Below are 24,409 nucleotides of genomic sequence, written 5' to 3' on the forward strand. Positions count from 1 at the left end.
GCAAGAAATCAGAATTGGGAATAGAACATCAATTTACACAGCATGAAAAGAGGGTGCTGATTTGCAGGGCCATCATCAACAGTAAAATTTTGATATGTGCAAGTTTACATATGAGAAAATGGCTAGGATGCTATTCATGAGGTTGCTAATAAAGTTGGGTCTTGTAGCACGTGAAACAATAAGAATCCCACATGTATATCACTCAGTGAACATTTCTTTTGGTAGATTGTAATAGTGAATCCATTGGCAGATTTCTCAACTAATAAATGGAGTAGAGGAAGGTAGTTTAATTGCTCCTACGGCACATTTTGTCAAAATGGTGAATTTGAGCACAGGATGACAGTTACTAAGCTAAGAAATTCTTTGATGCCTCTGTGGATTCAAATTATCACAAATGTATTTTCTAGAAGTATGCAAAAGATAGAAACTTAATAGTTATTCCATTGAGGACATGCTTCACAAATCCCATGGAGACACCACCTGTTTACATGAAATTGATGTTGAAACTGAACTGCACTGCACAAGTTGCTAAGCACATGAAATCATTGAAAATAGATTTCAATATGGATAACACATCTCCATTGAAGAGACATAATGATAGTGCAATTTGTCCCCCAAATAAATTCTATATAGAACCATTGTTAAGCACAGCATGCATTTTGTTAATGTAGAGTCAAAAAGTGTGGAGCTGGAAAAGCATAACCAATCAGGCAGCATTCGAGGAAGAGGATAGTCGACGTTTTGAGCTCTTCATCAGGAATGGTGGGGGGGGAAACCACAATGAATCTGAAACATATTATGTACACTTCAAGCAACTGCTTCTTTGTCAATAGATAGGTAGATGGAGGTGGAGGGTGATGGTGATAGGTCGGAGGGGAGGATGGAACAGATAGGTGGGAAAGAACTTGGACAGGTAGGAGAAGTTCAAGAGGGCATTGCCAAGTTGGAGGGTTGGATCTGGGATAAGGTATAGGGAGAGGAGATGAGGAAACTAGTGAAATCGACATTGATTCCATGTGGTTGGAGGGTCCCAAGATGGAAGATGAGGTGTTCTTCCTCCAGGAATCGGGTAGTTAGGATTTGGCGGTGGAGGAGGCCCAGGACTTGCATGCTCAAAACATCGACTCTCCTGCTCCTCAGATGCCTGACCTGCTAAGCTTTTCCAGCGCCACATCTTTTGACTCAGATCTCCAGCATCTGCAGTCCTCACTTTCTCCTTTTGGTAATGTAGTTATGTTTATTGAGTTTGAATATTCCAGTCCCTTTTCTCAGGCTTACGTAGATGTTTATTAAATTTCACCTTAAGATCACTCAATCTTACTAGACATTTGCATTGCAGATGTAGATCTGTTAGTTTACTAGAAATACCACAACATGCATGAACTGGACTTAATTTGGCAGGGAGGTAGGATTTGGGGCAGAGCTCATTTCTGCTGGACACATTTTAAACAGTGGGGTAGCTCATTTTAAACCACTCAAAGAGATAAGAGCATGAAAGTAGAAGTCGCCATAATCGTAGACGGTGATAACTTCTTTCTCATTAGAGAGAGATGACTGGTGCTGAACTTAATCTAAGGGTTATCACACATCTGGTGAAAGGAGTGTTTGAGAAGGTAGAGCTTTCAAGGTGACTTTAGCCAGTACAGGAATTAAATCCATCCTGTTATGATATTAGAAGAGGGGTTGAGGATGGGATTTACGGGAGTTGCTGATAAAGAATGGGAATTGGTCCAGAGAATATTGCATCTGGAAGTTATAAAGGCACGTGGGTAGAGAACATCATTCCAAAGATTTTAGATGATGCATATGCTTGGAAATGTGTTTAAACAATGAGGAAAATAGGAACAGTTTTCAGGAGGGGACAGACTGATGAAATGAGTAGATCGATGCATGTCAATGAAATCTGGTGCAGAGAAGTGTGAAATAATACATTTTGATAGGGGAACAGGCAGGAGATGGTTTCATTTAGTTTATACTATTTAAATGCAATACGGGAACAAAGAGACCCGAGTGATTCACAAACAACTAATTTTTAAAAGTTTGTTAAGATATTAGAAAATCATTATGGTTATAAACATCTCCAAATAGAAAGTCACAACAGTTTGCACAAAAGATAGTAATGCATTTTTTTAATGTTATAGATTCCTTTCAATGTTAGAGGAAGAAGTGTATAGCCACAACTCTCCTATATGGGATTTAGACTTCATGGTGTCCTGTGGCAACATCCAACTAGGAATACAACAAGGTCAGCAACGTTTCAATTCTGAAACAGAGTTGGGAACTTTATATCAAAGTTTCCAAAAAGGGTATATTAAACTTTCAAAACACAGTTTTTTTTTCTTTTAGCACTGATTTTCCTACAGTGCTTTTTATAACTAACATGAATATATTACACAAGTACATTATAACACCTGAGCTAAAATTAATATATTCAATTGTTACATTATTTTGACTTATGTATGTTAGTTGTTAGTTGTAAACTCTCCTGCAGTTCCTGGGATTCTGCCAAACACAAAATCATTTGGGTATGGATCGAGCCCAGCTTCTGATCAAACCAACATTGGAAGTTTGAGTCCTGTCTGGAGGAACAAAGCAGCTCTGAGCTCAGAGCAAATATTAGGTATGAGAGACTGTTAATTCTTAAACATTGAGAGGTTATTGCAGAAGCTTGGAAAAAGCTTTTAATAGTACAGAACCTATTGATCCAAATCCTTCCTGGAAGCAAACTTTGAAATTTTGTATGAATCACTGTCAAACACCTTGTGACTATTATCTATTCAGACATTACTCAAAACAGTACTCTGCCAATAATTTATTGCATTTCATATTTAACTCATTAAAGCTATCTTCCTGTATAATTCAATTTTCTGCTTCGAAAAGGGATCAAACACAATCTTAGCATCTGTTACTGATACTGCACTTGTAGGCATAGCCAGATCATCACCTCACATTGCCATAGAGTTATAGAACTTGGGTTTGATCCCAAGTTAGAGTGCATATTTTGATGTGATACAATATTCCTTCTTTATATGCCAATACTTCATGTATTTGAAATGTACCTTATTTTCGAGGTATTTTTGTAAAGCTGGTTGTTTAACAATTTTGCAGGGGCTGTGTTTGATTTATCTGTGGCATTTAGTTACCACCATCAGCTATGCTACTTTCATAGGGATTGTTAGGAAATACCCATATTGGATCTACTGTTTTATGCCTACCAGAAGTCAGCACTAAAATGGCATCATGCTGCTTTAGGAGCAGGTCACCACCAGCCATTTTAGATGTTAGAGAGGAAATTGATATTTGTGCCACCACAAGGAAGATTGCAGTGTTCACCATTTTGGTTAGTTGGTTGCTCTTTCAACTTTTCAAATGTTACGTGGAGTCATGACAATGCTGGTTGATCACTCCTTCATGTCAGCCATCAATTCTAAAGATTTGACGGGTGATTTTACAGTTGGCTTTCTTTCCTGATTCCAACCTTTCCCATTTTTCTAGGCTGGGAACAAGTGCCATTACATGAACCACTGGGTTTCAGTATTCAGCCTTCTAATTGTGTCATGATAGTCTGGTAATTTGTTACCTGAATTAAATTTACTTTGTCAATTTTTTTTTGTTTCAAAATGTTAAAAGGCCTATCATTGAGCTAGATGGAATTTGTGATAGAATTGTTATGTTTCAATAGGAGAGAAAAGAAAACCTACAGAACCACTTACTATGGAAGACGCCAAGAGACAAAGAGTTTTGGGAGATATCCCAATGGAGTTAGTGAATGAAGTAATGTCAACTATCACAGATACAGCTGCTATGTTGGGTCCAGAGGTAAGTATTCCACATGTTATTTTCTATTGAAGTTTACTTGCCAGGAACCACATTGAGCAAACTTCAGTTTTGTTACTGGAAGTTATGTTCGTATGTCAGTTTTAAATAAAGGAATTCTTTATCCTTTATCTGTCTTCCTCTTCTTTCATTTTCGCTCCCCCACCAAAAACCTTAGTTGTCAAGGTTTTGATGAATATGAGATTTCAACATAAAAATGAAAGGTTTATATTTCTGTGTGTAGCTTTATTACAATACAGTTGAGATGTATTCTGTAATGCCAAACTAAAGTTCCTCATTTTGCTTTTAATGTTTGAGTGAAAGTGAATAAATTGATTTCCGTGTGTTAAGAATTAACCTAATAGCTTATTAAGAAGCATTTATTCAAAATTGGTTACTTGTCAAAATTTGCAAACCTTTGAAGCACAATTTCTACATTATATTTTATCAAAAGTAGGGAAGTTAAATAAGAATTAAGTCTTGAGTTTAAGATAGCATGAATACATTATCTATAACATTTAAGTTCCTGATTTAGTTATGACTTCCTCCTTATTCAATGTTTGATATTTTGAAATGATGTTTCACTATTTTGCACTTCTTGCATGCAGAAAACGTTGAGTCATAGAGTCATAGAGATGTACAGCATGGAAACAGACTCTTCTGTCCAACCTGTCCATGCCGACCAGATATCCCAACTCAATCAAGTCCCACCTGCCAGCACCCAGCCCATATCCCTCCAAACCCTTCCTATTCATATACCCATCCAAATGCCTCTTAAATGTTGCAATTGTACCAGCCTCCACCACTTCCTTGGCAACATCTTTGTAAATCTTTTCTGAGCCCTTTCAAGTTTCACAACATCTTTCTGATAGGAAGGAGACCAGGATTGCACGCAATATTCCAATAGTGGCCTAACCAATGTCCTCTTCAGCCGCAACATGACCTCCCAACTTCTGTACTCAATACTCTGACCAATAAAGGAAAGCATACCAAACACCTTCTTCACTATCCTATCTACCTGCGACTCCACTTTCAAGGAGTTATGAACCTGCATTCCAAGGTCTCTTTGTTCAGCAACACTCCCTAGGATCTTACCATGAAGTGTATAAGTCCTACTAAGATTTGCTTTCTCTAAATACAGCACCTCGCATTTATCCGAATTAAACTCCATCTGCCACTTCTCAATCTGTGTTGCTCAGGTATTCATGATATTAATTGCAATTTGATTAAAAGTATAAAGATGCAATTGAAAAATGTTGTTTATCTTGTTCATTACAAGACCAGCTTGCTATCAGCACATGCAGCCAGAGATGAAGCAGCAAGGCTTGAAGAAAGAAGGGGTGTAATCGAGTTCCACGTTGTGGGAAACTCACTCAGCCAAAAACCAAACAAGAAAATGATGATGTGGTTAGTTGGATTACAGAATGTTTTCTCCCATCAATTACCCAGAATGCCCAAGGAATACATCACTCGGCTTGTTTTTGATCCGTGAGTACATGGCTGCTAATGTAAAAATAGTATCTCAATTTGGTTAATCTCTAGTATTGGTTTGTTAATTGAACTGAAAAACATTTGCTTATCATGTGATAAGGCTCAAACCTTTAACCTTAATGAGGAATAAATTAATCTTGTGTGATAGCACATATTGGATGACAGGGAATGTTAATCCATTTTACACCTAAATTTCTTTTCCATTGATATCCAAGATCCATATCATTCCATTATCCAACTTTTGTTTATGTTTTAAGAATTGCGGTATTTTACTTAATGATGATAGTAATACATTCAGTCACATAGAGTTTGTTGACTTTAATTAGCTTTGAAGGTTGAGTGGATCCTATTTTAGTCTCTAACTTATTCTGTTATAACATACTTGGTTACCAGCGTACAGCATGATTCAGCACAGAAGTTAACTTTTCAGATCCAATTTCATAAATCAAGAGATCATAGGCATCTCTGTGAACTCTTTCAGAACTGCTTCGTGATAATCTGTCTATTCTTGAAGTGTATAGTGAGGTTTGAATAAAAACAGAATTAGAGAAATAACAGGAATATAATGAACCAAAATTAATTTAACGTTGATGCCTGATTTGTAGTAAAGTCAACAGTCTGAATGGTATGATGTGTTCATCCTTTTAATTAATGACGCTATTTGGAACAGAAGTACAAAAAAAATTGGAAACTTCTATACTAATATTTACTTTAGCTGAAAATGTGCAATTTGCTTAAATCAGTGGCAAGGCCAGTTAGTCTGAACTTCAGCTAAGTTCACAAACAAAATAAGCATTTTAAACATTTCAGGAGCTCTTTATTGTGATAGGTACTCCTGAGTTTCAAATTAAATAAACTTATTTTGGGACGGCATACTTGATGGTTTGCCATCTGAACCCTGTGTGCACATGACCATTAAGACATAGGAGTGGAAGCAAGGCCATTTGGCCCATTGAGTCCACTCCGCTATTTAATCATGGCTGATGGGCGCTTCAATTCCACTTACCCACACTGTCCCCATAGCCATTAATTCCTTGCAAGATCAAGAATTTATCAATCTCTGCCTTGAAGACACCCAACGCCTGGTATCCATCGCACACCGTGGCAATGAATTCCACAGGCCCACCACTCTCTGGCAGAAGAAAACATTACTGAAGGTAACACGTAATCTCCTTTGATCAGCGTCTCGACCTTCAGAGATTAACATCACTGCACAAGAGCAATTTTTAAATCTCAATCATTTACCATGAGAAATATTTGCGAAGCTTAAATAGAGGCCCACGAAAAGATTAGTGAAGTTTGAAGTCATTTTGTTTAATTTTATCATAGTAAGCACAAGACCCTTGCTTTGATCAAAGATGGCCGTGTGATTGGCGGTATTTGTTTCCGGATGTTTCCAACGCAAGGCTTTACAGAGATTGTGTTTTGTGCTGTAACATCTAATGAACAAGTGAAGGTAAGCCTGAATTTAAAAGGTAATTAGTAACCTGTATTCATCAGCATGTATTTATTTAAAATCTAATTACATTAAAGTTTAAGTTCATTATAAATTATGGAGGTGATAAATCCTGCAAGTTCCTTCCTAACAGTGCTGCAGAGACGCATATCACCCCCACATTGCAGCAGCTTAAGAAGGTGGCTCACAACCACCCTCCTGAGAGCAATCTGGAATGGGTAATTTATCTGGTGTATATGGTAGAAATGACAAATAAAAGCTACTCTACTCTCTCTACTCTATTTGTGTCAATTTCAGGAAGTTTCCTCCATGATCTCTAGAGAGTTATATCATGTAGTTCTCTGCTGTTTATCTCATTACGTTTACCTCTGTGGTACCACACTATCATGTGCACAGCAGTGGTGAACTTTCTTGCCTCTGCCAGTAAGTTCTGAGATTCACGCTGTCTGTGCCATGTTTAAAGCCTGGCTGTGCACAAGGCCGAGAATTGTCAGCCGGAAATAGCCCTTCACTGTACACGTAGTGGGAGGGAAATGAAAAAGGAACACTTCTGAGGGCACATTGGTGACAGGAGTGACAGTTCATTGGAAAAAGGTCACATTTGTACAAATATTGCCACTGTATAGCATCTCCTGTCTGATCAACTGCATTTGTAATTGCAGCTACACAGGCTACCCATCCTTGATTCCATATTGTGTTAGAATCCTTTCTGAAGGAGCTCTACTCTTTTCCACCATCTAATTAGTAATGTTAGTTTCTGAATCTAGTTTACTGTTGTTTATTAGCTTAGCAAACAACAACTAACTAACCACAGACTGAGATTTGAACTCAGTTTGTAAGGCTAAGTTAAAAGTTAGTTTTATCCATTGAGCCACCTGTGAAGCTGCAACAAAGACTCAAACCATTGATACACAACAGAGTTGAATTTATGAGTCACAATCTTCACTGTCAAACTCTGTTATACTGAAACACTTGAAAGATAAATTATGGGCTTATTAAAGTATTTTTCCTGTAAAACTTATTGAGGTGTGCTTCTGTAAATAAGCAGTGGTATAGTTTTATTTTGTTAATAAAAAGTATTAATGGAGAGGTTACCAATGGTCAAATGCTTGTTCTTTAGGGCTATGGAACCCATCTAATGAATCATCTGAAAGAATATCACATCAAACATAACATTCTGAACTTTCTGACTTATGCAGATGAATATGCAATTGGCTACTTCAAAAAGCAGGTATGTCATTTAGGCTGTTGATTCTATGCTCTTCAAAGAGTTGTATATTACAATGGAACAGTTCGCGCATAGTTAGTGATGAGAAATCTAAATGAAATGTTTTAACAAGATGTTCTAATTTTCATACAATGTAACAATTTACTCCTGGATCTTTTAGATTCACAGCACCATGAATAAAACTGCAGCTGCAGAAAGAAAAATATTGGGAATGTACTGTCCCAATCCCACACATTTTTTTTTGATCTGCCGTTGTATTTCCTGGGCTTTTAAAGTAGTAAAAAGGTGGGATCTTCATGGTTGCATGCAGAATTGTTATAGTGAGTCTAGGAGAAATAGATATGATCCCTGACAATCCACAGGAATATTGTAGGCTGCTGCCAGCGTAGGCTTTCCAGAACAGTGATCATTTGCTTTTCCACACATACTCCACCTCCCGTCACTCCCTAACCCCCCACCCCACTCCATGTCCATTGCCCATAGCACCTACATCAGTTTTCTGCAGTCATTACTGAGACGTGTCAACACCGATTACAACGGCTTGTGGTCCACTTCGCATGATAGTACACCAGCCTGAAGCAAGTCAGCTGCAGCAGGGCATTTAATTTACCAGTGGCATATTAATGTAGTCTACCTCTGATACTTTGGATCTCCTGCTGGCAAGAACAACTAGTCAAACTGCAGTCTGCACATTCCAATGCCTGAAGTTAATGTCCATTCCTTGCTCTCACATTTTAATTTCCATACTTCAGGAGAATATGATTTGTCATAGCACATCTACACTGGAATTTCCATAAACAATGGGGAAAAGCTAAAAGAAGTGTTATTTAAAAAATTATGGTATTTTCCACAGTTGTCCAGATATTCTGGCTATTGAGTAGGACCCTTCGGGAAGTTCATACCTGGGAATCTTAAAGTACAAGAAAATATTCAGTGTATCCAGTTCACTTAAGAAATTCAGGGATATTAATGTATTTAGTGCAAAAGAAAGTTTAAGCATAACTGTCTCACTTCTGAAAAAGAATCATTAATGGGATGTGGTCATCATTAGACTCTTAATTTCAGATTTATATTGAATTCGAATTCCACTATCTGCCATGGTGAGATTCAAACTGGGTCCCCAGGCATTAGCTGAGTTTCTGGATTAACGTATCACTAGGCCATTGCCTCCTCCGCCTAATCAAGAATAATAGCTTTCTTGCTCATTACATATTATTATCAAGTTTACAATGTCTTAGACATGTAAATATTGTAAGTTCACTATCTTTATAATGAAGTGAAAATTACCTTCCAATTTCAAGGAATAATTTTTCTAAATTGACTGATTGCATTATGCTGCAAACTAATTGGATTGTTCACAATGTATACTCCAGTAGACCTAAAGGTAGCCACTGTAATAGAGTTTAACTGCACTTGCAAATACCAGTACGTCTTACTAACACTCAAAGTTTGTAGATTTTGCCACTTGAAAAATGTTTAAATCTGAAGCTATTTAATTAAATAACTGGACTTAAAATTCCAACCAATTTAATTATGTTACAAATCTGAGACATTATTACTTCCTGTTGTTATTATATAGTGCACCAATTTTGTCGACAAGTTTTATTTGGGGGTAGCTGTCACCAAGGAGCAGTGAACAATGACCACCATTTAAGATCTTTCTGCCAAAGTACAATGGGGAGCCGTTCAGTTATCCGACCCTCTCAGTGCCTCAAATGTATGTAAATACTGTCCTGTACAAGTAAGGAATGCCTTGGGTTTTTTGCAATTACAGGGAATGCCAAATTCCAATGTTTGTTTAGTCTTCATGTGCAAAGACTAAGAACTGTTTCAGTAACTGTGTATGAACATAAAGTTTATTTTTGTGTATAAAGTATATTTTTGCAAATAAAAAAATCTCAGAAAAGTTTTAAATTACTACAAAGTAATTGTCAACATGTTGTCTTTGAGCAGTTTGACATTTATTTTGTTGTTTTCTGATATTCTGTATTATTTCAGGGATTCTCTAAGGATATAAAAGTTCCAAAAGTCAAATATGTTGGTTACATTAAAGACTATGAAGGTGCCACTCTGATGGGCTGTGAATTGAATCCAAGGATCCCGTACACCGAGTTCTCAGTGATCATAAAGAAACAGAAAGAGGTACTGCGTGCCTATTTTTGCTGATATTTTACTTCTGATCAGTTAGTAAAAAAAAATGCAATTTTCAATTTGCAGTTAAAGTTTTTTGTTGCGTGACATTTATGGTGCCTGATCCACAATGGCCCAGAAGCACTTTTATTATGCCATCTTCTGCTCATCACCTCATTAATTATATTGCAGACCTCTTGGGCATCTTTCTTGGGGAGAATTGTGCAGTTGGAGTGGTCCAAGTGCATGTCACTGCCAGGATCTTTCAACGTTCGCACCTCTGGCACCTCATTTGAAGCCCAGCTGCACCCCACTTCAGATGCAGCCAGCCATGAACTTGCCTTTACACTGTGGTGCTGAACCATTATTACAGAGCACATGTCCAAAAGGAAATAAAAGATCGCTCCCCACTTCGGGGACAGGAACCTGGAGGTGTTGTTATGCAGGGTGGTGAACAATACTTTCTCTAGCCAACCACCAAAAGAATCAATGCTACCTGACCCAAACAGCCTGGACTGAAATTGTGCCAAGTGTTCTTCACCTATCAGAAAACTCTTTTATTAATATTCCGTTTTACACAGTTGCTAATAGCATCAGAAAGAGGAAACTGTTGGAAATCCTCAACGTCACCTCCACCTTGGAGGAGGAAGCCAATGAACCCTTGAAGGTTTGCACTTTCACCAACTCAGAGACCTTCACTTGGGCAGGCACTGTTTCTGGGTTGGATCTGGGAGCATGATCCAGTGAGCATATCACTGATATGTCTCCGCAGTCAACTCAAGAAGCAACACCTCAGGACTCTAACACGTAGAGGATTGCCTGAGACCAGACAGCAATTCAGGTCCAGGCACAAGATGAGCCTCTGTTTTCAGCCATTAATGACTTATAAACTGCAGAATCAGACACAGGAAGTCAGAGGCAGTCAGTGACTTTAATCAAAGGATGGAGTAGTCCATCAACAATATCATTATCATGCTGGCTGTAGCATGTCCGTGTTTGGCTGCCTCCATGGACAGGTTGAATATGGATAGCAAGGTCCAGCACATTCAGTGTCCAGCTGGATATACTCAGGGATCTATACTCAATCATTATAGGCATGGATGGTCTGTACCAGTACCACGGTGAGAGGAGGTCACAGTCCGCTATCTCACTCGAAGTGCCCCTTTTTTCTCAGGAACAGTGAGGTACCTACTGGGTGTCTGTAAGCAGGTTATTGCTGAATGAGTGCTGCTTGATAGCACTGTTGATGACGCCATCCATCAATTTATTGATAATCAAGAGTAAACCGATGGGGGTGGTAATTAGCTGGGGTGGATTTATCCTGCTTTTTGTGTGAAGGGTATACCTGAACAATTTTCCACGGTGTTGGGTAAATGCCCATGTTTTAGCTGTACTGGAACTGATTGGCTAAGGGTGTGGCAAGTTCTGGAAATCAAATCTTCAGTATTATTGTCAGGATGTTGTCAGGGCCCATAGCCTTTTCAGTATTGTGTCTTCAATTGTTTCTTCATATCACAATGAGTGAATGACATTGGCTGAAGACTGGCATCTGTGATGCTGAGGACCTCTGGGAGAAGTTGAGATGTAGGATCCTTCAGCTGTTCTATCAGAAAAATATTGCGAATGCTTCAACCTTATCTTTTGCACTGATGTGCTGGGCTATCTCATCATTGAGGGTGGGGATATTTGAGGAGCCTTTCTTTTCCAGTGAGTTGTTTAATTGTCAATCACCATTCATGACTGGATTTGGTAGGACTGCAGAATTAGATCTGACTCATTGGTTGCTTCAGCAGTATGGCACCCAAGTAGTCCTGTTTGGTAACTTCACTAGGTTGACAGCTCATTTTTAGACATCGCTGGTGCTACTCCTGGTATGCTCTTCTACACTCTCCAGTGAACCAGGGTTGATTCCCTGGCTTGCTGTTCACGGTGGAGTGGGGATATGCTGGGTCATGAGGCTACAATTGTGTTGGAGTATAATTCTGCTGCTGCTACTAATGTCTCACATTGTCTCATCGACGCCCAGTCTTGAGTTGCTAGATCTGTTCAGTCTCTCCGATATAGCACAGTGATAGAGCCACATAACATGATGTAAGGTACTCTCAATGTGAAGACAGAACTTCAGTTCCACTAGGTCTGTTTGGTAGTCAGTCTTACCAATATGGTCGTGGGCAGATGCATCTGGAGCAGACAGATCGGTAAGGATGGGGTCAAGTATGTTTTTCCCTTTTGTTGGTTCGCTCACCAGCTGTCACAGACCCAGTCTAGCAGCTATGTCTTTTAGGATTTGACCAGGTCATCAGTGATGTTGCTGCTGAGCCACTCTTGTGGTGGACATTGAAATCCCCCACTCAGAGTACAGTTAACATCCTTGCCATCCTCAGTGCAATGTTAATATCAGATTTCAGATCAGGCCTGGGGCATGTTGCAGAGATTAGAAATCATGGCCAGTGCTTAAGGGAGGCTGTTAGCAGCAGAAGAGAGTCCAATGATTTGCTGGATGAACCAAGAGAGAACTTCTGATCCCTACCCATGTGTGCTATAAAAAAGCATTTAGCTTCTGCAAGCAGTTGCCCCCATCTCTATTTTGTTGTTTAGTTTCATGATCACTCAGAAACCATGTGAGTTCAATGTAAACATATTGAAATGCCCTGGTCTCTTAATGGCAAAAAGTGTACATATGTTAGATTGGGGAATTGTCCGCTTTATTTTTGTTTAAGTTCCCCAAGTTATAGAGTTATAGAAATGTACAGCACAGAAACAGACCCTTCAGTCCAACTTGTCCATGCCGACTGTTGCCAAGTGAACATCAAGGTTCTCATTTTTCTCACTGTGTATGATCCTGTTCTCCTGTGACTTTAAATCCCCCTTTTTCATTTTCTGTCTTACCATTCTGTCTTTCATCGTCCAACTGAACAGCATCTCTCATTTCTGCTGAGCACTCTATTCTTAAATTCAGACCCAACAATATTGACGTTTTTTTCTTTAGCGGAGATATGGATGAGGTGTTGGAAGGAAATATGTGCGGTTAAAGTTTTATTGGAATCAGCATTGGGGTTCTCTGTTCATCTTGATCTGTTTTGCTGCATGTTCCCTGACTTCTGTGTTCCCACTTAGACAAGAGACTTTGCAGCATTTTACTTTTTGCATATGCTAATTTTCTTTCTTTGCCTCACTATGATGATATTTCATCAGGTCCCTGCTTCTCTATTAAGGAGATGGCAGGTAATTTAATCAATTTCCTGTCCATGATCTGTATTTCTGTTTATCTTTCCCAGCTTCTTGTCTTTTGCCACCCTACCAAAGGACTTACTTGTATTTTATTTTCAATTTTTAGATTAGATCCCCTACAGTGTGGAAACAGGCCCTTTGGGCCAACCAGTCCACACCAACCCTCCGAAGAGTAACCCACCCAGACCCATTTCTCTCTGACTAATGCACCTAACACTATGGGCAATTTAACATGGCCAATTCACCTGAACTGCATATCTTTGGACTGGGGGAGGAAACCAGAGCATCCGGAGGAAACCCATGCAGACACAAGGTGAACGTGCAAACTCCACACCTACAATCACCCGAGGCTGGAATCGAACCTGGATCCCTGGCACTGTAAGGCAGCAGTGCTAATCACTGAGCCACCGTGCCGCCCTTAAACTAAGGCAGCGCCCTTATTGTTACAAAAGACAGAGAAACTCAGCAGTAATATGAAAAAAAGAACTACAGATGCTGGAAATCTGAAAAAAAACTGAAACTGTTTTAGAAACTGAGTAGGGTCTGTCAGCATATATGGAGTTAATGTTTCAGTACCAGAGACCCTTCATCAGAATTCAAAATTCTCATTTCTCTCACTATATATGAGAAACTCAGAAGGCCTGGCTGCATTTGTGAACAGGGAAACTGAGTTACTGCTTCAAATTAAAATCATAATAGTAATCATAATATTAATAACATTCAGAATCAGAACTCCTAATATTAACTTTTCTCCATATAGACCTTGATGGACCTGGTCAAGCGCTTCCTCTTTATTATGTCCTAATTATTTTCCTAGTTGCCCAGGTGTGGTACAGTAAATAAAGAAGCAGTTTAATTTATTTCTTCTTCCTAATTATTGTGCTGCTTCTCTTTTTGTTTTAAGATTATAAAGAAGTTGATAGAAAGAAAACAAGCACAGATTCGAAAGGTGTACCCAGGACTCTCTTGCTTTAAAGAAGGAGTGCCACAGATTCCTATTGAAAGTATACCTGGAATAAGTAAGCAACCTAACACAGGTTTGAAGTATTTACACTAATCTTTATAACAGTTCGCCTTACACGACCTGTGCTAGTATTTAAAATTTAATATGAGTTTTATGGAGTAGAGCTAAAAGGCTGATTTAATTTATCTACAGGGGAATCTGGTTGGAAGTCGAGTGGAAAAGAAAGAGGGTAAGTCTGTTCTGGAAAAAATAAATTGGTATAATTATACAGGAGGAAGGTATTTATGTAGATTGTGCAAAAGCAGGATCATTTTAAGGTGTGATTGAATATATTAAATGTATTTACGATCAGACAAATGTCGAATGAGCAAAAATTCCCTCCAGGTGACCACTGTAAAGAACAAAGTTTTTGGTCCTCTGCATAAATTCTGCTCCTTTCCACTAATCTGTTCTCTCAGTCATTCAATTGAACCAAATTATATAAATCTTTGGTCCTCAATTTGACCCACAATTGACCTTCAAGCCTTATTAGTAATTCTTTATATCCATAATGATCCATCCTTGCAGATGATTGGGTTTACAGAATCCTTTTGAACCCTTTGTTTTCCTCACAAGGTTCCCTATAGTGAAAACATTGATTGACCGCTGGTAGAAGTGGTAGCAGTTCATTGGTTCAAACCTTCTCTGACTTGCCATTTTCTTTCACTGGCTGCTCCTATTCTTGGAACAAAGGATCTGTATAGTGCAGAAAGAGGCCATATGGCCCATCAACTCTGCACCGGCCCTTCGAAGAGCATCCCACTGCCCACCGCAAAAGACATTTGGGAGGGTCTATGAATAGGGAAGGTTTGGGGGGATATGGACCAAATGCAGGCAAGTGGGACTACTTTAGTTTGGAAACATGGGCTGCACGGTGGCTCAGTGGTTAGCACTGCTGCCTCACAGCACCAGAGACCTGGGTTTATACCAGCCTCGGATGACTGTCTGTATGGAGTTTGCACATTCTCCCTGTGTCTGTGTGGGCTTCCTCCCACAATTCAAAGATGTGCAGGTTAGGTAAATTCGCCATGCTAAATTGCCCATAGTGTTCAGCAATGTGTAGGTTAGGTACATTATTCAGGGGTAAACTGTACAGTAGAGGAATGGGTCTGGGTAGGTTACCCTACAGAGGTTCAGTGTGGACCTGTTGGGCCAAAGGGCCTGTTTCCACACTGTAGGGATTCTATGGACTAATTAGATCGGCAGGTCTGTTTCCAAGCTCTCTGACTCTATGGCAAATCCGTCTAGCCTGCACATCTCTGGACACCCCAGGGCAATTTAACATGGCCAATCCATCTAACCCACATATAGAGTATACGACACAGAAACAGACCCTTCAGTCCATGCCGAACATAATCCCAAACTAAAGTAGTCCCACTTGCTTGCACCTTGCTGATATCTCTCCAAACCTTTTCTATTTTTGCATCTTTGTACTCTGGGAGGAAACTGGACCACCCAGTGAAATTGGTTGACATTGATCTTAGTTTTGATGATACATTGCTATTTAGGTCACTTAAATGAACTGTAGCTGCTGCAGACCTGAAGCAGAAACCAAAATCACTGTCAAAACTCAGCAGGTCCAGCAGCATTTGTGGATAGAAAGCAGTGTTACTGTTTCAAGTCTTAGTGACCCTTCTTCAGAACTGAAAAGCGAAGTTGGTATTTTGAGTCCAGTGACACAATTGGTACCTACTTCCTATGCACTGATATTGATAGTGTAGTCCTAATGGAGGCTTTGAGAATGTCTTTGAACATTTCCTTTGCGCCAAGTGTGAACTCCTTCCCTGATATTGCTTTGAGTAGAGCACCTGTTAGGGCAGTCTTGAGTCAAGCATTGTGCCAATATGCCCTTCCATCTCAACTGATGTGAGATTATGATGATCTCCATGTTTGGTGTGTCTGTACCTTGGAAAACATGTTTTTTTTTGTCCTCTCACTTATTCCACAAGATCCTTCTAAGACAACATTATTGATGTTGTTCTACAGCTGTCCAAGATTCAGCACCATAGATTTGGAAGGCAAGATGCTGGTATGAATCTCCATCTCCAATGTGAAAATATATGGTTAACCTTTCAGACTCTATTCCTGTCAAAACAGACATCAGACAGTGGAAAAGTGGGTGTGGGGCGTTATTCTTAACCTACCAGGCACTAAGAATAATCTACATTAATCTGTTCACGGTCAAGGGTTTGGACCAAGCATAAGAAGGTGGTCACTGGTCTAGAGTTTTAATTCCAGAAGAAGGCGACTCATTACTAATTAACCATCTAATTGCTGGAAAATGAGGTGAGCTCTTCACCTTAGTAGGCCATGGGCTTCCCTCCTGGAAATTGTCCTGCTATTTGAGCTTAATGGGAAAATTCCACCTCCTGTTTTCTGTGTTGAGTTTCATGTGAATTATTTGTCCAGACTGAAAGTTTTTTAGTATCCACCAGTAATTTATTACAGTCATCCTGAGTATTTATCTTTCTATCTTTTAAGAATAATACCAGAATTCATTCTTTTGAGCAAACCTTGATTCACTGTACTGGAAGGCACTAGTTTGCTGTATTTTGGCAGCATCCACTGTTGACATCATAAAAGAATATCACTGATAATAGCAATTGCACCCAGTGATGTGGATGAGTGGACTGCCAAATTCTTTTTATTTTCCTGTTCTACACTATCAGAGCGCTCCTTGCAGCAGATCCTACAATGTGCTTTGACAAAAAAGATGGTCTGTGGTGACATTTTTCAGTCACTGACAAAACTGTGATATTCTCCAATGTCAAGTCAGTGATGCTAAATTGTTTGCTCCAGTGTAGTTACATTGATCAGTATAGCCCTAACTTGCTATTTGGTTCAGAGTTGCACTTTTTAACATGCATGCTGACAAGAGACAAATGGTTTCTGAGTGTTGTATCAAATATAATGTATGTCATTTTAATAATGTCCATCGGCTTGTCATTGCAAAAATAGCCAGTTTTATCCTACAAGATGAAATGCAGAACTGGGTACACGATCATCTTGCAGGATGGGTCATTTGGACTTTCAGTATATGTTCAAATATTAGACTTACTACTGTTAGAATGCATAAATTTTAATTTTCGATAGGTGAAATCTTGTATGTGCAGCTATTAATACCTTCAAAAGAAAAACATAATGCTGTGCATTCAGTATTTTTGTGACTTTTTTTAAGAGGGTAAGTCCGTAAACATGAACTAATTACAAAAGCAGCAAGTGTGTTGTTTTGAAATTATTTTGAATACTTACAGCCATTTTTCTTTTACTTTTGGTCCAGTAACTCCGAACACTTGAATTAAGAGATTCTAATGCAGGTTATTTAAAAACTAAAATTTGACTCTTTTGTTTCAGTAAAGACTCCAGAGACCCTGACCAGCTTTACAATATCTTTAAAAACATCCTGCAACAAGTAAAGGTAAACAGTGACTTTGATCTTTACAGCTGTTACTTATCATATCGATTTTCTCCACTTAGAAACTAAAATTCTGAATTGTTTTCAATTAATAGAGTCACCAAAGTGCTTGGCCATTTATGGAACCAGTTAAAAAAACTGAAGCCCCTGGTTATTATGAAGTAATTCGCTTTCCAATGGGTATGTAAGATCTATTTCATTAAGCTTCAATGATGAATCTAACCTAAAAATGACTTTTGCGTTAAAATTGTAAAATGTTACAGATTTGCGTTGAAAACTTTGTTGTGGAAGACAGCACCTTCCAAGCCCACAACCATTTCCATCTAGAAGGACAACAGCAGCACAGTTCATTAATGGCATTTAGGGAAGGAAAAAATACTGCTATCCTTACCTGGACTGGTCTACATGCGATTCCACACCCACAACAATGTGGTTGGCCTCTGGATGGGAATTTACAAATGGGCAATAAGTATTGGCCCAGCCAGCGATGCCATCATCCTGTGAATGAAAAGAAAAGCTACATGGGTACACCACCACCTTCAAATTCCCCTCCAAGCCACCTGCCATCCTGACTTGGAAATATGTTACTGTTCCTTCACTGTCACTGGGTCAAAATCCTGATAAATCCCTTCTTAATGGCATTGTGGGTCAACCTACAGTAGGTGGATTGCAGTGGTTCAAGAAGGCTGCTCACTACCACCTTCTCAAAGGTAGCTAGGGATGGGCAAAACCTGCTAGCCAGCCAGCGACACCCAGGTAGTAGTGCTGCTGTCAAGCCACCTTAGGTATTGAACGTTGAAGTCCTCCACCCAGAGTACTTTCTGCACCCTTGCCACCCTCTGTGGTTTCTTCTCATTTTCAAAACGAGCGCTGATTCATTGGCCAAGTGAGAGATAGTAAGTGGTAATCAGCAGGAGGTTTACTTTACTGCCCTCAAGTACATTGCTGCCTGGTTGGATCTGCAGAAGTTAATAAGGAAATTAGTTAGAGGGAAAAGCATATTTGAGTTCATCCTCACCAATATGCCTGCCACAGATGCATTTGTCCACGACAGTACTGGAAAAAGTAACCACCACACAGTCCTTCTGGAGACAAAGTCCCATCTTCAATTGAGAATACATTCCTGATACATCATATCATGTGGCACTATCACCATGGTGGTTGGGATCAACTTTGAACAGATCTAGCAACTCAATACACCCTAGGCATCCGTGAGGAGCTGTGGGTCATCATCAGCAGTAGAATTATACTCCAACACAATCTGCAACCTTGGGGCCTGGTATATCCCTCACTTGACCATTTCCAGTAGACCAAAAGATCAACTCTGATTCAATGAGAGTGCAAGAGGGCATGCCTGAAACAGCAGCAGGCATGCCTAAAAATGAGGTGTCAATCTGGTGAAACTACAAAACAGGACTACCCACATGCCAAACGCTAAAAGGTTTCTTGATCTTAGATCATCCCTTTCAATTGTGCCAATGCCATAATTAACTACCAGAGCCACACCCTACACGCCCCCATCCCCACTACAGATGCCACTTTCCCCAGTACTGCCAGTGGTCTGTCAAGTGGAACACACTTCTCCTAAAACAGTTTTTGAGTCAGAGTCAGAGTAATTTGCTGCATCGCTCCGCATACTGACTATGCAGGACCACTTACCAACAATGCAGGCAGAACAAAGCCTCTACAAGGGACTTGCTGACTGGAACTTCATCGTCCCATTGCAAGCTCATTTCCAGTCCTGATCAGAAATCCCAAATCCTGGCAGCAGGCAGGCAACACAGCCATGTGGGGCGGCATGGTTGCTCAGTGGTTTGCACTGCAGCCTCACAGCATCAGGGACCTGGGTTTGATTCCCGTCTCGGGCGACTGTCTGTGTGGAGTTTGCACATTCTCCCTGTGTCTGCGTGGGTTTCCTCTGAGTGCTCTGGTTTCCTCCCACAATCTAAAAGATGTGCAGGTCAGGTGAATTGGCTGTGCTAAATTGCCAAGTCAGGAGTAAATATAGGGTAGGGGAATGGGTCTGGGTGAGTTACTCTTAGGAGTGTCTTTGTGGACTTGTTGAGTCAAGGGGCCTGTTTCCATATTGTAGGGAATCTAACCTAACCTGGACCTTTTGCTCATGTTGCAAAGAATGGTGTCAGTCCCTCTTAATATGATGTTCTTTACCATCACCACATTGCTACTTATTTCGCCAACCTATATGGCATCCTGAACCATGCAGTCCTCATTCTTATTCATGCAAGCCTAATAGAACCTCCGATCTGTGGGACAGTTACTGCCCTCTGAGTCTCATTTCCTTCATGACTCGTAGTCATATTTCCTGTCCCTGAATATTGACAAATCAGAAGACACTGTTCTCAACAGTATGACCCTCCTGGTAAAAGATTTCAGGAAACCTTTCCCCTTCTTGATGTGTCACATTGTCGGTAGTTCAGCCACCAGTTTGTAATCTGAGCTGAGGCTGCTTGAACCTCAAACATTTACCACAAACACATGTACCCTTCATGACAGGGACAAAGTATAATATGTGAGGTTATCCACTTTGGTAGCAAAAACGGAAAGGCAGATTATTATCTGAGTGGAAATAGGTTGGGAAAAGGGGAGGTGCAATGAAATCTGGGTGTCTTTGCAAGTAAACGTGGAGGTGCAGCAGGTCGTGGAAAAGGCAAATGGTATATTGGTCTTCATAGCAAGAGGATTCAAGTACAAGAGCAGGAAATTCTTACTGCAATTATACACAATCTTGGTGAGACCACACATGCACTATTGTGTGCAGTTTTGGTCTCCATATCTGAGGAAGGATGCTTTGACTACAGAGGGAGTATAACAAAATTTGATTCTTGGATTGGCTGGATTAGCGTATGAAGCAAGATTGTGGATTTGTTAGGATTATATGTACTGGAATTTAGAAGAATGAGGGGTAGTCTCATCGAAATCTATAAAATTCTCAAAGGATGAGACAGGGTAAACACAGGAAGGATGTTCCCAGTCACTGGGGAGTCCAGAACCAAGTGTCGCAGTTTAAGGACATGGAGTAGGCCATTTTTACAGAGTTTAGGAGAACTTTCTTTACCCAGAGAATGGTCAGCCTGTGGAATTCACTGTCACAGAAAGCCAAAACATTGAATGGTTTCAAGAAGGAGTTAGCTATATTTCTTAGGGCTAAAGAACAAGCTCAAATGGCCAAATGGTCTTTTCCAGCTCCTTTTGACTATATTTCAATGTCTCGGTTTCTCCTCTTGCTTCCTGAGATTACACCTTTTAGCCCTAATTTTGTTTTTTTCCATCTTATTGCAATACTACATAACCTATTAATAGATACTTTTAAGAGGATCAGGCTACAGGGAATCTTCACCATTCAGTAAGATCATGGTCGAACCTCTTTACCAACCACAATTACTCATGCTATCTCCAAATCCTTGTGCTGCTGGTTAATTAAGGTAGGATAGCAACTCCTGTGCCAATCAGAAGTGACTGCCACATGCACACGCGCGCACCCACTCTCACTCAGAGACACTCATGGTGTGGTGCAGAGCTGCTTGCTTCCACAAAATCTCACGCAGCCAGTTTCCATTTAGCTCACTTCCATTTAGCCAGCTCTGCAATGAGACAGGACTTCCTCCTGGAGATAGAAAGACGTTCCCCCTCATGTTTCAAAGTGAAGGTGGGTTCACCTCTGAACGGTTATACTGTGATGTGGGAACCCAGCCTTTGGCATGTAATTCAGCCCCTGGAGTGTTGCACAGGTTTGCTTACCTTGCCGTACAAAGAATTTGTTCCTGAGAGGAATTCAACAAAAGTTTATTAGATTGATTGTTGGAATGACAAGGTTATTCTATAATGAGAGTCTTGAGTAGGATGAGATGATATTAAATCAATCTGGCATCAAGAAGAATGTGAGATGATTTCGTTGAAACATCAAATTTTTAGGGATTATAACAGGCTGGATGTTGAGAGGCTGTAGACCTGGGATCAGGGGTCGGACATTTAAGTCACAGATGAACATCCTCTGAGTAATCAGAGGATGTGAACTTCTGGAATTATTTATCCAAGAAGGGTAAGGAGGCTTACTCATTGAATATGTTCAAAATTGAAATTGGTGTATTTTTGGTGTAAAAGGAATCAAAGGTTTTGGAGATAGAATGGGAAATTGAGGTTGGTAAAGAGGTTCAGCCATGATCTTATTGAGTGGTGGAATGTGTTGAAGATTCCCCTGTAGCCTGCTTCTCTTAAACTCATAGGTAATTAAAATGGGCAGCAATTATTGTAATTTTGTATTCATTTCACATATATCTTCAAGCAATAAGAATGTTTTCCTTTAACACTTTTTTTGGATACAATTGATTCACAGATTTGAAAACAATGAGTGAACGTGTGAAGAACCGCTATTATGTGACCAAAAAGTTGTTCATGGCCGACATGCAACGAATCTTCACCAATTGTCGTGAATATAATCCTCCAGAAAGCGAATACTTCAAATGTGCCAATATCTTGGAAAAAAATTTTTACAGTAAAATTAAAGAAGCTGGACTGATAGACAAGTAAATTCATAACTTTATTTTTTTGTGGTGCTCTGACTAGTTTATGCTAGTTTAATGTACTGTATAGTCTATAGAAGGTCTATCACAATGCTTCCAGTAGCTCCAGAAACTGGCTGCTTAAGATTTTGTGGAAGATTCTTCACATAGCCAGATGCGATTTGAGACAGGGGTTGGATTAGTTTTGCACATGGAGCTTTTCTGCAAAACAATCCTTTCATGGAATGAAAGAGCAGTGAGATCTGGGACACTATCTGTTCTAAACAGGCAGTATTTAGAGCATAGGGCACAGCAGTTCAGGCAGCATCCAAGGAGCAGTAAAATCGACGTTTCGGGCGAAAGCTTTTGCCCGAAATGTTAATTTTACTGCTCCTCAGATGCTGCCTGAACTGCTGTGCTCTTCCAGCACTACTGATCCAGAATCTGGTTTCCAGCATCTGCAGTCATTATCTTTACCAAGTATTTAGAGCGTAGGCATGTGAACACATGCCCACATATCCATAGTTCAGTGATTACCTTGACTTAATGTGAAACTCCACATGTCCGACCACCTGAATAGGGTACTGTGTGTTTCAATGCTGGCTCAGGAGTTTAATGACAATGTCCTCATAAGTTTTTGAGTGAGCTACTGGTGACTGCGTAGGGAGTGTTCAAACCCACACTTTTCAGTTGTTTATCAATCAGTTGATTATCTTACTTTTTGGGGAGGTTGTAATTAACCACAATGATGACAAATTTGTCTGTTTCTGTGGCGAATTCAGTGAGGCAATTCCAATCCAGACAAATCTGAGCTACTTTCATGCTGTCAATGATTAACCAAGCTTGCTGAAGGAACCTGATATGAGTAGATCAGGTTGTGAATTCTTCTCCGTGACCTCTCTATCACTATATGCAAGATCCTCACAGTTACAGTGTAATTGGCAAGATAAGCTGTTCAAATCTTCCTAGTGCACTTTGCAGAAGGGCTACATGGTTTTACTGAGTAAAACTCCACACACGTATGAAGGTTCTTAAACATTGCTTCTTAAGCATGACCCTAATGAGATAATATCTGATAGCCCCAAAAGAAACAGGAGTGGGGACAGTGATGTACTTCTGAGCTTCAAATGATTGTAACTTGCAACTTAGTAGTAAACACAGTGCTGAGTGGCCACTTGTCCAAGTCTGAACAGAGGGTCTGAGGTTTCATGGGGCTAACATAATGTAAAGCCCTCTTCAAGGGGAGATGACTTGTGGCTGCTGTCAGTGGTAGAGGAATAGCATCTGGTCTGTAAGAAAAAAAAGTTTGTCACAACAGGATGTAAAATGTACTGCAAGGTTCACTGACCCTGAAACTTCAAGGTGAACCAACCAAACAAGGCCTCCTATCCCTAGCCAGGGGAGGGAGAAGGTGATGGGGGTGACAGGAAGTCTTCCTGGAAAGCTGTGTGAAAGCAATGGGAGCAGATAGCCACTGATGCCAGTAGACATTGTGGCTTGAGAACCTTGAAGCCATGAAGGAATTCTAATGATCTCATATGTGTGGTCAAGACCAGTGAATTTAATATCACCTGCCAGCAAATCTGTGTCAATCATAACTCAAATCTCACATTAATTGGCATCAGGAAGATGAAATGTCTTGTCCAGAACTTAATTCTGGTATAGATCAGAAGGAGGTGATGTTTTGGTAAGCCACCACCCCATCTAATTATGTGCTTTTTCCTCTCATCAAACTCACCACCACCATTACCACCATGCATCGCTTGCTCCAATACAGAAAGTATCTATTTGAGAGGCATGCTTAAAAACATTTGTATGCAATGAGAAATGAGTAGGAGTGGCCCTGACCAAGTTGGGAAGTGGTGGTCACCTGCATGCAATCACTTAAAGAGCAAATCATGGTGCAGCCAGCCGTGGCTAATGTTTCAGCTTCCATAGCTGCAAAAGCAGAGGGGCTCTGCAATTACTCTGAGTACTGCAGGGTGTCTCTGTTTATTATCATGTAAGCTGCATGATGTTGAGGATATCTATGCTCAAAGTAGCTTGTAGGATCTCTGTATAACAGCAAACTAATAAGACTGATGAGGTACGATGGTAGGGGAATGCACTGATACTGTGG

At 40.0% G+C, this 24,409-nt stretch overlaps 1 protein-coding gene across 5 annotated transcripts in view; it reads left to right on the top strand.

The window, feature by feature from the left end:
- Window positions 1-24,409, top strand: part of kat2b (K(lysine) acetyltransferase 2B) — a 75,196-nt gene that overhangs the window by 43,748 nt on the left and 7,039 nt on the right. Inside the window, exons 7-18 of one of the 5 annotated variants that reach the window (XM_043690216.1) lie at window positions 2,142-2,245; window positions 2,474-2,620; window positions 3,683-3,819; window positions 5,096-5,304; window positions 6,637-6,763; window positions 7,884-7,994; window positions 9,990-10,133; window positions 14,257-14,371; window positions 14,509-14,545; window positions 17,710-17,773; window positions 17,866-17,950; window positions 22,125-22,319. In XM_043690216.1, the coding sequence (XP_043546151.1) occupies window positions 2,142-2,245; window positions 2,474-2,620; window positions 3,683-3,819; window positions 5,096-5,304; window positions 6,637-6,763; window positions 7,884-7,994; window positions 9,990-10,133; window positions 14,257-14,371; window positions 14,509-14,545; window positions 17,710-17,773; window positions 17,866-17,950; window positions 22,125-22,318 (1,474 nt within the window). In that variant the 3' untranslated portion in view covers window position 22,319. Of the gene's footprint in view, window positions 1-2,141; window positions 2,246-2,473; window positions 2,621-3,682; window positions 3,820-5,095; window positions 5,305-6,636; window positions 6,764-7,883; window positions 7,995-9,989; window positions 10,134-10,313; window positions 10,807-14,256; window positions 14,372-14,508; window positions 14,546-17,709; window positions 17,774-17,865; window positions 17,951-22,124; window positions 22,320-24,409 lie in introns of those variants that run through there. The other 4 variants (XM_043690215.1, XM_043690217.1, XM_043690218.1 and 1 more) reach the window with 4 other exon arrangements.

This window comes from Chiloscyllium plagiosum, chromosome 5 (assembly GCF_004010195.1).
Source record: "Chiloscyllium plagiosum isolate BGI_BamShark_2017 chromosome 5, ASM401019v2, whole genome shotgun sequence".
Taxonomy (NCBI): domain Eukaryota; kingdom Metazoa; phylum Chordata; class Chondrichthyes; order Orectolobiformes; family Hemiscylliidae; genus Chiloscyllium; species Chiloscyllium plagiosum.